Source organism: Maylandia zebra, linkage group LG23, assembly GCF_041146795.1.
Source record: "Maylandia zebra isolate NMK-2024a linkage group LG23, Mzebra_GT3a, whole genome shotgun sequence".
Taxonomy (NCBI): Eukaryota; Metazoa; Chordata; class Actinopteri; order Cichliformes; family Cichlidae; genus Maylandia; species Maylandia zebra.
Window position 1 is genome coordinate 9,634,194 of NC_135188.1, and position 13,685 is coordinate 9,647,878.

The 13,685-nt window shown below is 40.5% G+C and overlaps 1 protein-coding gene across 2 annotated transcripts in view; it reads left to right on the forward strand.

Moving 5' to 3' along the window:
- prdm5 (PR domain containing 5) overlaps positions 1 to 13,685 on the forward strand; it is a 43,092-nt gene that overhangs the window by 12,552 nt on the left and 16,855 nt on the right. For both annotated transcript variants that reach the window (XR_013095625.1, XM_004557085.3), the window contains exons 11-13: positions 205 to 298; positions 2,780 to 2,940; positions 6,976 to 7,069. Coding sequence is in view for 1 of the 2 variants with exons in the window: in XM_004557085.3 (XP_004557142.1) it covers positions 205 to 298; positions 2,780 to 2,940; positions 6,976 to 7,069 (349 nt within the window). In the remaining variant the exon portion in view is untranslated. The remainder of the gene's footprint in view (positions 1 to 204; positions 299 to 2,779; positions 2,941 to 6,975; positions 7,070 to 13,685) is intronic.

Sequence of the window (13,685 nt, forward strand, 5' to 3'; positions counted from 1 at the left end):
AGACGGGTGTCGCAAAAACAGAAGCACTTTGAATCTAAAGCCCCTCAAGCTGCTTGTCTTCATCAAGTCAACAAACTTAATTGGCTACGGAGCCTTAAGCAAAATCCTCCTGCATCAATTTACGAAGCCTCCCCGACGTCCACGTCGAGGCGGGAGACGGCTTGTGTTACACTTTATAAACATGCTGCTCGATTCTCTTTGCAGACGCACTCTGAGGAAAGGCCTTTCCAGTGTGAGGAATGCAAAGCGCTGTTCCGCACCCCCTTCTCTTTACAGCGTCATCTTCTCATCCACAATAGTAAGTATAACCATTTATGTGTCCATCAGACTCCTCAAACACTGTTGACATAGAAACCCCCTATCTGGGATGATAGTAGTAGATAAATCTGCTACTATCCAGTTGAAACTGCTGAAAACTGCTCCTGTGCACATACATGAGTACAGCAATATGACCAGCTCATACATTTCCTGGCTAATTGTGATCAGCTGCAGTGGAAACACAGTTACTCCCACAGGTTTCTGTTCAGGATTCTTTGAGCTCCATGTGTTCTCCTTATAATGCCTCAGAAGCTGTAAGTAGATATCTCCTTACAAAACATAGACATCTTTGATCTTAAAGTGACGAGTTCGCCACATTCTTTCACAACATTTTAAAATAAAATTGCCCCGTTAAAACCAGCCTACTAAGTTTTACAGGCTATAGTCCTGTATTTTTACTGTTTTTATTGCCGTCTCATCCCTACCACTGTGGATATTTCCAGACGCTGTAACCCCATCAAAAGTCTCCCTGTTAAGACATCAGTTGTCTGATTGTCTGGTCCCCCCTGAATGCTTTGCTTTGACAGAAACTTTCTCCCTGGACAGTTGAGCTGCAGATGAGTCTTGGCAGGATGCATTAGTCGTCCTCAAACTGTGCCAGATAACAAAAGGATTGTAAAGCTCAAGGCATTTCCTGCTGCTGTCTCAGGCGGCAAGAAGCAATATAATATCAGGACTTTTATTATGTATCAATGGGATATAGGGCTTGAGGATTGGATGTGTGATTTCATTGTGCTCTAGGCGAGAAAACAGAAATAATGTACCAGTAAAGCTATCCAGTAATTGGCCAATGAGTAATTTTCAAAGACTTTTTTTTAAGTGCTTCTTGGTCAGTTGGATCACAGACAGAGAACCAAGACACTCAAGTGTTTACACCTGAATCTAATATGTGTTACTATCAGTATCGCTTCCATAAGAAGGTCAAAAGTCTTTCCTCGAGGTCTCTGTGTTCACCAGTGAAGTGGCAGATTTTTGAGCAAAGAGGAGAAAATGTTTCGGGGAGTTTGCCCATTTTTGGACTTGACTTTTTAAGTCCTGCATTGATGGTATATTTTCCTGCTTTTCTAGCTGAGGATGTAAAATTTAACATAACAAAAGACATGTACACGCGCGCTTTAAAACCAAGTGTAAAAACCACCCATTTCTCACATTTTGCTCAAAACTGCAGAACTATTGTGTAAATGTGCCAAAAGAAACAAAAAAGGCCATATTTTGGGGTTATTATTGTGATAGAATAACAAAATGTGTTTCAGTATTTTTCAGTTGTTTTATAGATATGAAATTATTTATTAGATCTAAAAAATGCAATTCCAGAGATTATAGGTAGATGTTGCGGTGGTGGAGGGGTTAGAAGAGAAAGCAGCAGCATATTTATAAATGTATACTTATACATTTTGCAGCATATGTGGACCATCAAATTGAGAGGGTGTGTCTGGCATATGACGTGCCTGACATGAGAGTGTGTGTGAAGCAGTGCAGTTGAAGCTACCTGCCTGAACTGGCTCACGGGCTTCGCTCTATTTAAACCTTTGGTTCTTTCATATTATGTCATCATAATTCTTAAATCCCACATTCTTTAGCCCTTTTCTGTACACGACTTTAAAGTTGCAGTGTATTCGTAACAACGTGACAAATCAGTATGTAGTTCTTGCTTTGGGTAGGGCACATTTATGTGTTTAGACCCCATTTGTAGACCTTTGGCATAACCCCTGCGTGTGTGTGTGTGTTTGCATCTAAATTAAAGTTTGTGCATGCTTATGTAGGAGCGTGAGTACCTTATTATCAGACTGAAGCCTTGCTCTGTGTTTTCATGGAATCACTTTGCGAGTGTGCCGTTGACGTTAATTACCATCACGAGAGTGTTTCCATCTAAATTAAAAAACAAAGCGAGCCTCAGCTTTCGCTGGTGTTCCTTTTCACTGAGCTGACCATCATCTGCCTTGGTAATAGGAGAATGAGTGCAAGCTTGTAACCACTTGCTCCCTCCATCTAAACTACTCTGTGGAAATTGAATGATCTCCATATAATTGAAACATCTTTTCTTGAACAATAGAAGCTGTTGTGTGGAGGCAGAGAGCCGAGGCGTGAAGGAAAACATCAGGCTTCGCTATCCCAGCAGCTGACATAACTGTCTAAAAGCTGTCTGTCTGGAGTTTTAGGCCTGTTCAGGGAAATGATTAATAAAATAGGGCATGTTTTTTAACTTTTTGACGTACAGGCCAAACATATGGCAGAGTATTTTATTTTATTGTTTACTTTGGCGTGTGTTCAGCTACACATACACAATAAAAGGCAACCAGAGCTTTTTAAAAGATGGTTGTCTGGGTTTTCTTTGTAGTTATCTGCCCACACAATAGCCCTGGTGAAATTGGGTCCCCTCTTGTTGTGCGTGATGACTCTGTGTTCAGACGTTTAACAATAGCTGAGGCTCTTGCAAATGTTCATCTTTTCCTTGCTGCAGGTGAGAGAACATTCAAGTGTGACCAGTGTGATGCCACCTTCAAGAGGAAGGACACGCTCAACGTCCACATCCAGGTGGTGCACGACGGCCACAAGAAGTACAAGTGCGACCTGTGCGAGAAGGCTTTTGTCACTCCTTCTGTCCTCAAGAGCCACAAGAAGGTGGGTGAAAAGAGCTGGAGCCAGACGACCTCAATCATACGCGGTGATTGCACGTCTGCTGGGGCTTTGTCCTGAAATTGAGTTCAAACACAATTGTAGTTGCATTTATTTGAAATGCGCACAGACATAACAGACATTCTGTCCTGCTCCTTGCCCCTTGACACTGATTTCTCTAACTATACTAATATTTCAGACTATTGAATCTGCTGGAAACATCCATCTTGACCGTTGTTGCCTAAGCAGGCTTGGAAATCAGTTCATATGTTGATTAGAAATGGCAGTTAGTCCATTAGCGCCGCAGGCTTTCAGAGCCCCGAACAGATCTCGCTGCAGATTGCGAGCCCTAAATCTGACAACGTCCGGTGCAGTTATGGATCAAGATTGAAACCAAACAGTTTCTTGGCACACGGCAAAAGAAAATGTCTTGGAGGTTGTCTCAGAACAGTAGGGCTGAAGACAGGCATGTTGAACTGTCTCAGTGCTCGGGGTGTCTGGAGGCTGCTGAGAAATCTGGCGTTGATCAAAGTCAGGTTGTTGAGGAGATGACAACTTGCCGACTGTGTTTACACGCGTGGAGCAACCCCACTTTTGGCCGCGTTATTGTTGAAGTTGTTTTTAATATGCACTTTGATACTATGCAACTGTTTGTCTCTGCAAACCTGGCTTCACAAATAATTATCACACCCACGCTCTAACTGGAGCTCCGCTCACAATTCGGAACATATGACGAGAATCTAAAATATATGTAGAAGGATACGAATCTTTCTTAACCTCAGGAAACGTGTGAGTCAGACTTCTTATGATCACAGTAAGAGCTTACTTCCCTTTTTTAACTACCAAGGTCATGAGGCGTTTATGCAGGGCTGCAGCTGCAGGTTGATTAGAACAGATATTTTTCAATTACTGTCGTTCAGTTGGAGTTTTTGAAAAAAAGAAACTGTTAAACTTAAAAAAACACACACACACACAAAAATAATCGCTTGTTTATTAAAACTAGTTGCCGGTTATGTTTTTGTAAGCTGGCCACCATCTGACGTCTTTTAGAACAGAAACAGAAGCAGCCATTGAACTGGAATAATTTGATTTAGTTCATCAAGTGAATGAATCAGTTTCACTCATCGTCCGCGTCATTAGGTACCCATGCTCAGCCAGAATTTGCCATAAACAGCAAACACCACACCCTGAACTCTGTTGTCATTTGGTAGTTGCTTCAATTCTTTCTATTAGATATAAACTGATATATCAGGTTATAATGCCAAATAAAGTCATGTTTTTACAGTGTTTATCTGTTGTGACACATTAGTTGTGCTAAATATTCAAAGATGAGGAAGAATATAACCACTTATTTCAAGAGGCAAGGTAAACCCTGGACAGGACGCCCAATAAGTGCATGTCTTTGGGAGGAAGCCGGATGACAGGAGGAGAACATGTAAACTCCACACAGAACTCAGGATCTTCTTGCTGTGAACCACCATGCCACCCATGTTGAAAGTTTCTGTTAATTTCTAAATCAGTGCATCCCTACTCACTAGATTCAGTGAGTAGTTTTTTTAAATTCAGTGAATTCAGCATTGCTGTAGTTCTACTTAGTATCAGAAATAGTTAAATAAGCACAAGAAATGTGTGTGTTTGGTTTCTTTAACACATGTAGCCAAAAACCACAGGAAACAAGGGAAAGTATGAGTTGAGTGCTTGACCCTCGAGGGTTAATCAGTGTGAGTTTATTTAGTCGGCGCAATCGTTATGGAAACATTTCGTTTGACAAATGCTGTCATCTCACCTGAACCAAGATTTTATGTTACAAGAAGGAGGAAAAATCAAATATTTCAAGGTTGAAAGTGACACTGATTTGCTGAAACAAACAGTTTTTGCTTTCTTTTCTTCTTTGCTTGTTCAAGCAAAACTGAATGGATGGCATGAATTTGAGCTTCATTTTATATTGTACAGTGCAAATGTCTCGAGCAACCTCTTCTTTCTTGATATTGTACTTCCAAGCAGTAAGACTTTCTTATCCTATTTTAAAGTGGTCTTGAGCCATAGTTCTCCAGGCTTTGCTTAAAAATCCAAGGAAACTTACCGAGTGGAAGCGGCAGGCCTAAAAAGCTATTTGCAGCAGATAAACGATATGTTTAGGTTCTTAAGAAATAGAGAAATAGTTTTGGGGCTGCTTTTAAGCCAGTGGTTTGGGAATCTTGCCTAAATCAGATTTTTATCCATGAGGAAAGCATCTGTTTGGCAACAGCTTCATTTATCAGTATGACAACGATCCCAAACAAAGTGCCAGTGCAGTAAAAACATACCTTGGAACACACAATGGAACATTATAAGTCATGGACTGGCCTCCCCATTACTGAAGCAGTGACAGAAAATGGAATAAAAACCACCCAAAATCTAAAGAAAAGCTTTGAATGTCCTCCGGGAAACCTGGAAAACTATTCCTGAAGACTACTTAAAGGCTTGCCTAAGAGAGTCTGGGCTGCGTTAAAGAATGAAAGTGGTCACAGAAAGATTGACTTTGAAGCTCATTAGAATTTTTGCCTTATTTCCTTTGATGTTTTTATATGTTTCAATACATTGCTGCCCCTAGTTCCCATTTTCTGAAGCAGAATATAAAGAAATGAAGGGTGACTCAAGCACTACTCTGTGTGTGTGTGTGTGTGTGTGTGTGTGTGTGTGTGTGTGTGTGTGTGTGTGTGTGTGTGTAATGGTAGCTTATGTAAATGAACAGTAATGTACATATCTGGCAGAACAGGACAGCGGATTCACTGAGCTCTCTTGTATTACAGTAAATACTTTATCCTCAGTGAGCCTGAATTTAGGTTCTACATAGGGGGTGTGTGCGCTTGTGTGTGTGCGTGAAAGCATGTATGTGCACACAATGTGTGTTTTGCAATCTTATCTCTTTTAGTGGCATGCTGGAGGAATGTACAGATGAATGAAAATTGCCGGGTTACTCTGAATAGATACAGACATAAAAATCATTGTCATAAAAGAAATCCCCAGCCAATTGCACGTTTGTGATTTGAGACGTGATGTTCCCATGTGAAATCGCAGACGTCACTGCGGGCTGTCTGTTTATAAAGGTAGAATATGAATTGTATTTTCTCTGTTTGTATTAAATAATGCAACATTGCTCCATCTGGGATGCATGTGTTCATATAAATGGATTTGTTTGTGCTTGTTTGTGCGAGACTGAGTGTGTGTGTGTGTGTGTGTGTGTGTGTGTGTGTGTGTGTGTGTGTGTGTGTGTGGATGGAGCCTTTGTAACGAAACACCAGAGGTGTCAGAGGGACACAGTGGGGTGACGGAGGAAAGGATGGGGGCAGAGAGGAGGTGTTCCTGCATTGTTGTACTGCTGTTGAAACTGTCGCTCTGAGTTTGAGCCTTTCATACTCACGATTATTCTCGGGAATTTACAACAGGCCAGCAGGAAGAATTTAGAGTGTACTTTTCAGCAAGGAGCGGAGTGAGGGGGGTAGGGTGGGGAAAGGTAGAGGAGCTAGTGCACTCTTGCCACATGTTCTTCTTCTCTGTTTGCATGTGCGGCCCTTATGGGTCCATGGAACTCACCACGGTGGACAGCTGGGAGGTGAAGGGAGAGGAAGAAGAGGGAGAAGAAAAGGTCTCTTGGGTTTTGGACCCTGGCAAATGTGTATCGTCTGAATTCTTTGATCCAGCAAGCTTGCAGAATCAACTGTCATGTGAACATGAGCATCTCCATTTACTTGCATTATGAGAACTTGTTTATTCTGGACACAGTCATATAGTTCTGGAGTTGCTTTTACCAAATGAAAAAAGCACTAAAATCTGAGAGTGTTTGGTTGAACAGATGTATTCTAAGACCCGAGTATGAAAAAAAGCCCCTTAATTATCTTTTTTGATAACTTGGTTATGGACACATGTTCTGACTTTGAAATCCAGTTATTACCATTGATCACATTTTACTTTGTAATGTAGCAAAGATGTTAAAATGTGAATTTTCTAAATTTTTTCCTTAACATCCACCATATGTCTCTTTTATCATTTCTCTGCCAGACACACACGGGGGAGAAGGAGAAGATCTGCCCATACTGCGGGCAAAAGTTCGCCAGCAACGGCACGCTAAGGGTCCACATCCGCAGCCATACAGGTCAGCGGCCCTCCGTGGTTCAGTGCTTTGTTAAATCGACTTTACAGCCGCTGCACCTGCATTGGAAGTTGCAGAGTAACATATCAGTTCAGATTAGTACAAACTGATTAATTTGCAGTGCTTTCATTTCACTGAACTTTGTTTCATTTACTTTATTTATGATTATATTAAAAAGGTTAGTGTTTATTTAAAGTGTTTGGTTGGAAATTTGTTACCAACGTTATTCCTGAATTGGTTGGAAGAAGAGGCGAGCGCCTTAAAGCAGGACATCAGAGGCAAGTGTGTGCTTGTTCAGAACTCAAATGCTTAATCAACAGGCTGAAGTCATACGCAGGTTGACAGCTAGCATAGCAAGGAATCCAAGCGAAGAGCAGGCAAAAGGTTAAATCCAGAAATCAGGTGAAAGTCATACACATGCAGAATGAGATGAAACAGGGAACTGTGTTGGAAAAATACACAAGGAAAAAACTAGAATAAAAATCAAGAGAGGAAGGAAACCACAAGCAAATTCCTGTGAAGTACAAAGGCAGTCTGGTAGGGAGCAAATGCAAGCAGGAGAGTCCATAGAGTTTTGATTACTGGGCATACGTGATACCATTTGGGAAGAAGGTGGGAAATGTAACCTTGCAGAACTTGCTCCATAGAGTTGCATGTCCTGGGAGATCATATAAATGTGCTTTAAAGTCAGATTGTGAAAACAGAGTTCACACTGTAGCTGTTTATTATCTTCACATGCATGACTTGGTGTCAGGATTTCTGCAAATGAATCCATCTTCTAGGTCACTTGTATGTGAAGTAATTAAAAAAAGCAGAAAATAGCAAAAAAGCATTACATCATGCACATATTTTATGGTTTTACTTTCTGAGCGCAAAGTTAGATGAGAAGATCAAAACCACTCTCGTGTTTGTAGTTAAATATGAAGCTACAACCAACAGCTGGGTAGCTAAGCTGAGCATACATAAACCCTGGAGTTAAGGACAAACAGCCTGGCACCGTCTCATGGTAACAAAATCCAACAATAAGCACCTGCAAAGTTCACCAACTGAACATGTTTTGTTTATGTTATCCATGTTCACAGCCAAGAATTAGTCTAGCACATACATTCTCATAAAACCACTACTTGTAGTTATTTTTGTGCACAATTAACAAATGACATGTCTTATAATCTGCTTGCTGTGGCTTTATATCGAATGCACCCACACGAGATAGATGTTGTCTCACAAACAGACCCGTTCCTCGTTTGTTCTTCGTAGTATCCGTAGATCCTGTAGATCCAAACGCTCCTGTCCTCCCACCTTCGCTCTGCACATGTTACATCTAAGCAGTGAGACGGAGTGCATTTTAATGTTAGAAAATGGCAACGTGTTGGAGCGCTGGTTGCACTATCCTTTGCACCACCACAAAAATAAAGCCCTGCATGTTCATTAAACTGCCTTAAACTGGAAAGCTACACATTCCTGTGCGTTTCCTTACCAACAGACTGGTGCAGAGACCTGGCACGGCCACACACACACTTCTTGGCCTCACTCCCTCTTCTTCTTTCTGTCTGTCTCTGGAAATCTTCTTTTCCTCACTCCAACTTAAACTTCATCCACTGCTATTTTTTCCTCAGCCGTGTCCTCTTATTGTTGTCTGTCTATTTGAGCCTTACCTGTAGTAAGCCTCTTAAACTCAGTAAATGCAGTTTTTTATGAAGCCTACCTAATGTAATCAATGTTTAAACCCATTAAAGCTTCATCTTCCTTGTAGCGTTAGCTCCTCAAATTTAGGAATATTTGTGGAAGCCTGTTAGACTTTCTGTCCACCTGATGTATGTTTGAATTGCCATCCACAGACAAGCGTACCACGCTTTGTCAACAGCCCCCTTTGTATCTGTGTGTGCGTGCGCTGTGTTTGTGTGTTTGCGTACATGTGTATGTGCGAAGGACAAACCAACAGAAAGGGTGAATGTATACCAGTGTGGTCTGCAGCCCAGTCTGATCGTATTTATATAGAATAAACAAAAGAGAGGAATGCTGGGGGAGGGGTGGGAGCCTAGGGGACACCTAAAAGAAAGAAAGGAGGAAAGAGAGAAAAGACCACTCCAAGAAAGCATCTAGCCGGATGACCCTTGACCCCGACTAGCTGTAAATCTGTCCCCTCATTCTATAGGCCGGGTTTTTTGTTGTTGTTGTTATTTGTTGTGTTTTTGGGCAAAAGGGAAAAAAAAAAAAGCTCTGGTGAACAGCGTGAGTCGTTCCCTGAGCGACAACACTAACAAGAATCATCTTGTTCTCACACAGTGAAGAGTGATTTCACACAGCTCATGTAGCTCATCTGTGAATATGTAGATAAAATGAGCCTGTTAGTGTAAGTACAGATCTCCACAACCGCTTTCTGTTCCATGGGTGATCTCCTAAGAAGGCCACTAGCTGAGTTAGATGCCTGTAAATCGGCAGCTCCCCTGGATGGAAGGCGGGAAAGCTTGATCTTGTTTGTCTTTCCTGCTTCACAGGAACAAGACAGCATTGATTGTTTACCTGCTAAACACAGAGGACTTTGTAAGGATTCCTTGGAGATTTCCGTCCCGTATCACTTTACCATCAAACACTACGGAGCATTATGAGAGAAACAGGCGAATAACGAGGATAGAAAAAGTGTGAAATGGATTAAAGGGAAAATTGAAAGAAAATCAACCTGAGAGCATAAAATGTTTTGGAAGAGATGTAGCGCATATGTGACTTGGATTTAGTTTTAGTTTAATTTTGTTAGAACATCATGTTGGGCAAATTAGTTTTAGTGCCACAAAGACAGGCATCTTCTCACAGAGCACCCTTTATGAGATCACCCATAAAATGCGAGCTGTCAAAAAGCTGGATGAGGACGCTGTAGAAGTCTGTAGTCATGATGGATGTTTCTATCAAATTATTCTGTTTGGCCCTGTGATGGAGCGAATATGTTCTAATCCACATCACAGCTCAGTGAGAGCAGATTTTCCCACCACGTGTGCCATGAAGTGGTGAATAACCATAGTGGGGTCATGAAAATTATTTGTGCCAAGGGAAAATGTTGACAGAGCCCAGTGACTTGCTGTTATACTGACATCATAGGACATTTCAAGTTGGCAACGAGCAGTGTAAGCCCATGAGCTGCGTAACAACTAATTGGAGTGTCATTTTTAACCCTTTAACCCTTGTGTGGTGTTCGTATTTTTGTTACTCAGCCAGTGTTCATGGGTCTGGTGGACCCGCTAGAGTTTTGGCTTTCCAAATTAACACTATCAAACAATTTTATGTTAAATTACTCAACAGATGTTTACTTCATCCCAATTACAAGACATATGAACAGCAAACATGGTTAATTTTTTCCCTTTACCTTTGTTAGATCACATTTATGAATTAATGTGCTTCTCGTTTTTCTTTTATATAAAATGTTATAAATAAATCAGTTATAATCAAGTGGAGTGAGTGGAAAGACACAACACATTTACACGTGAAAAAATAATTAATTGTTTAATTTTTCTTTTGAAAAAAACTGAACACGGGTCTCACAGACCCGAACACCATACAAGGGTTAAAAATGACACTCCAACAGTCAGACTTTTGACACGTGCACTGGTCTCCAGTGTGCCATTCCTTTTTGACCATAAAGGAAATTGTGTTGTAAAATTAAGTTCATAATCACCCACATAACCAACTAATTACAAGCACATTTTTAATTAAATTTAACAAGAAGAAAGAAGACAACAAAACATGAGCTTTAAAGCTGACCTGACTTTTCCACATTTTCTGTCATACATAGTGTGTGCTCAGTAAAAATGGCCAGTTTTAAATAGTGATGTCAGCTTATGTGCAAAGGATCCCCTGTGAGCTAAAACATGAGCCTTCAGGTGCTCTAAATGCTTGCCGTTTTGCTCTATTTGATGTCAATTAGTGGGATTTTTGGGGTACATTTTAAACAGCACCCGTGTGCTCAAGGTTCTGCGTAAGATTTTGGCTTGAATATGTACAAGATTTCAGAAGTTTCCATTCCCAATTAAGAGTGAGGAATGATGTTCTGCTTGCAGAAGCCATGCGATAGAGGTAGCCCATCCAAAGAAAGATGACCTAGGCTACGCCTATACTAATCTGGATAAATTTGAAAAAGGTGTTTTCGTCTAAAAATGCACCACGTCCACACTATCGTTTTCAGTCATTTCTGAAGAGTTTTTCATCCACACTGAAACGACTGAAAACACTTACTTTCCCCGCGGATGCATGAAACGTAAGAGGATTCGACCTGCCTCATTTCAGTCTGCCATTTATTTATGTTCCGGCTCTTTGAAACATCACGGCAAAATGTCAAGGAAAAGCACCGAGTTTTTTAAATAGACTGACAATGAGGTGGAGTTCTTGCTGCGAGTAACACAAGAGTACAAAGTTGCAAAAGCGAGTGAGAATATAGACTGGGAGACGTACCAAATACACTGAAATTAACATTCCGTCTTCTTTGAAGAAAAGCTATGAGGAGCATGTACAAACTGATATCAATCTTTAATAGGGCTGAGAAAAATGGGGAAAAAACAAAACAACTGCCGTACAATGCCGTCCGCCATCTTAGTTGAATTGGTCACATGACTGCATCATATGACTAAAATGCGTCATCGTTTTTGAAAGCCTCCGTTTTTCACAATCCACACTGCAACACGAAAACAGCTTTCAAATGTATCCACTTTTGGGAGCGTTTTCAAAAAGCTCAGTTTTCCTTGACCAAAAACGCCGTCTCAGTGTGGAAGGCCAAAACGGAGAGAAAAAGATGTGTTTTCAAACGAAAACGTATTAGTGTGGACATGTCTTTAAAGGGAGGTTGGCGTTTAGGAACGTTTATTGTTGCCGTTGTCACCCTTACAAATGCTGCAGCCAGTTTGTTATTTATCGCAGTTTCAATTATCTATCAGTGTAGGTGCCTAGAGATTCCCAGATTACATAGTTGGAAACATCCTGAGAATGTGAGGAGGAAAAAAAACTCGGAACAAACATGGAATAATCTTGCTTCCTGTTTCATCTTTCTCTTTTCCTATACCACTGCTGATGCAGAGATCTTTATCTTAGTTACAGACATTATAGTTTTCACATGCAACAACTAATGTGGTGACCACAAACAAGGATTTAAAGGGTGGCTGCAGCACGCCAGGGAACAGCAGAAGATAAATAAGGATTAATTTGAACTGAAAATCATGTAAAACTACTCTTGTTGTTGGAGCTATAAGTGAGCGCAATAAGTCCTGTTTAAATGAGATGGGATGCATCAACACCACTATGTGTCACCTAGCACGATTGGGTTAAAAGGAACACATTAGCCCTAAATACCCTTAGATTAATCAAGTACTGGAACAGAACAAGGTTAAGCACACAGAGAGACATTGGAGAGAAGATTACTCTAATCAGATTTCTAATTTAAGCATCATCTTGTACGGCTTAAAGAAAACAAATAGTCAAGTTATTTGTAAGAGAGGGATCTTTCTTAGAGCTCCTTTTCTTAAAAAAATATATTTTCTGGTTGTGGTGCAGCTCGGTTCAGAGAACTAAGAAAAGCATCAAACCACCATAGCTGTCTTCATCTTTGTAGTTTTAGCTTTAATTTGTGTCATCTGGTTGGATAAATTAGATCTAAATAGATTAAATCACTGCCAGGCTTTGTGTGCGCACCGTCTGGTTATATGCATTTGTGTATGTTTTAATAATCCACATTAAAAATATGAAAATGATTCGCTAAACAGAAGCTTGACTTTAGCCCCTCATGCTGATAATAGATATTAATTAAGGCTTAAGTGACAAAACATCAATAACATTACATTTTTTCAGCTTACTGTAGCTTTTCTACTGTATGACTTATATCTATTTCCACAATCTGAGAGCCAGTAATCTAGTCTGCTAACTTAGTCTCTGGGGACAACTTTTAGGTTTTTGATATCAGTGGTCAAAGCTTCCTGTTTGACCTGTTGTTATAAATGTTGCTGTATTGTTATATTTAAATCATTGCCAGATAATAACCAATCAGTGTGCGGTTACATTTTGACAATCACAGTCCCTCTTTTGCTCACCGCACATATTGTGCGTCTCCATGCAACTTAATCGTGATTGGTCAGTAGAACTCACACTACAGGCTACAAATAGATACTTTGTATTCACAGGCGTGTATCTGCTTATGGAGATTACTCTTTTCATTAAGCACATTTACATACAAATAACCTGTTAATGTCATCATGTTTAACAGCTTGATGAACCCTGCCACGCCGACAATTTGAAAAGCCTGAGATCTCAGCCATGCAGGCCACCAGATAATCATTAGTGCCAAACACTGCATTCTAATATTAACAGGTTGTATACAGTAGATAATGTAAATACAGCTCTCTGTATATGGTTTCCACAGATGTAGAGCAAGGGCCAGTAAATGCTAGCATTTACTCAGAGGCGTGCGCTGCAGTTGTGTGCTCTGTATAACGTTGGTAAATCATTGCCACCTGAGTTTTGTAACATTTGTATAATTACACAGATGGCCGTGCCAGAAAACTAATATTCAATGTGCTTTTTTTAAACACTGGGTTGCTGTAATAGAGATTGCCCCCTGGCACAAGATAAGAAAGGCTCTGTTCTT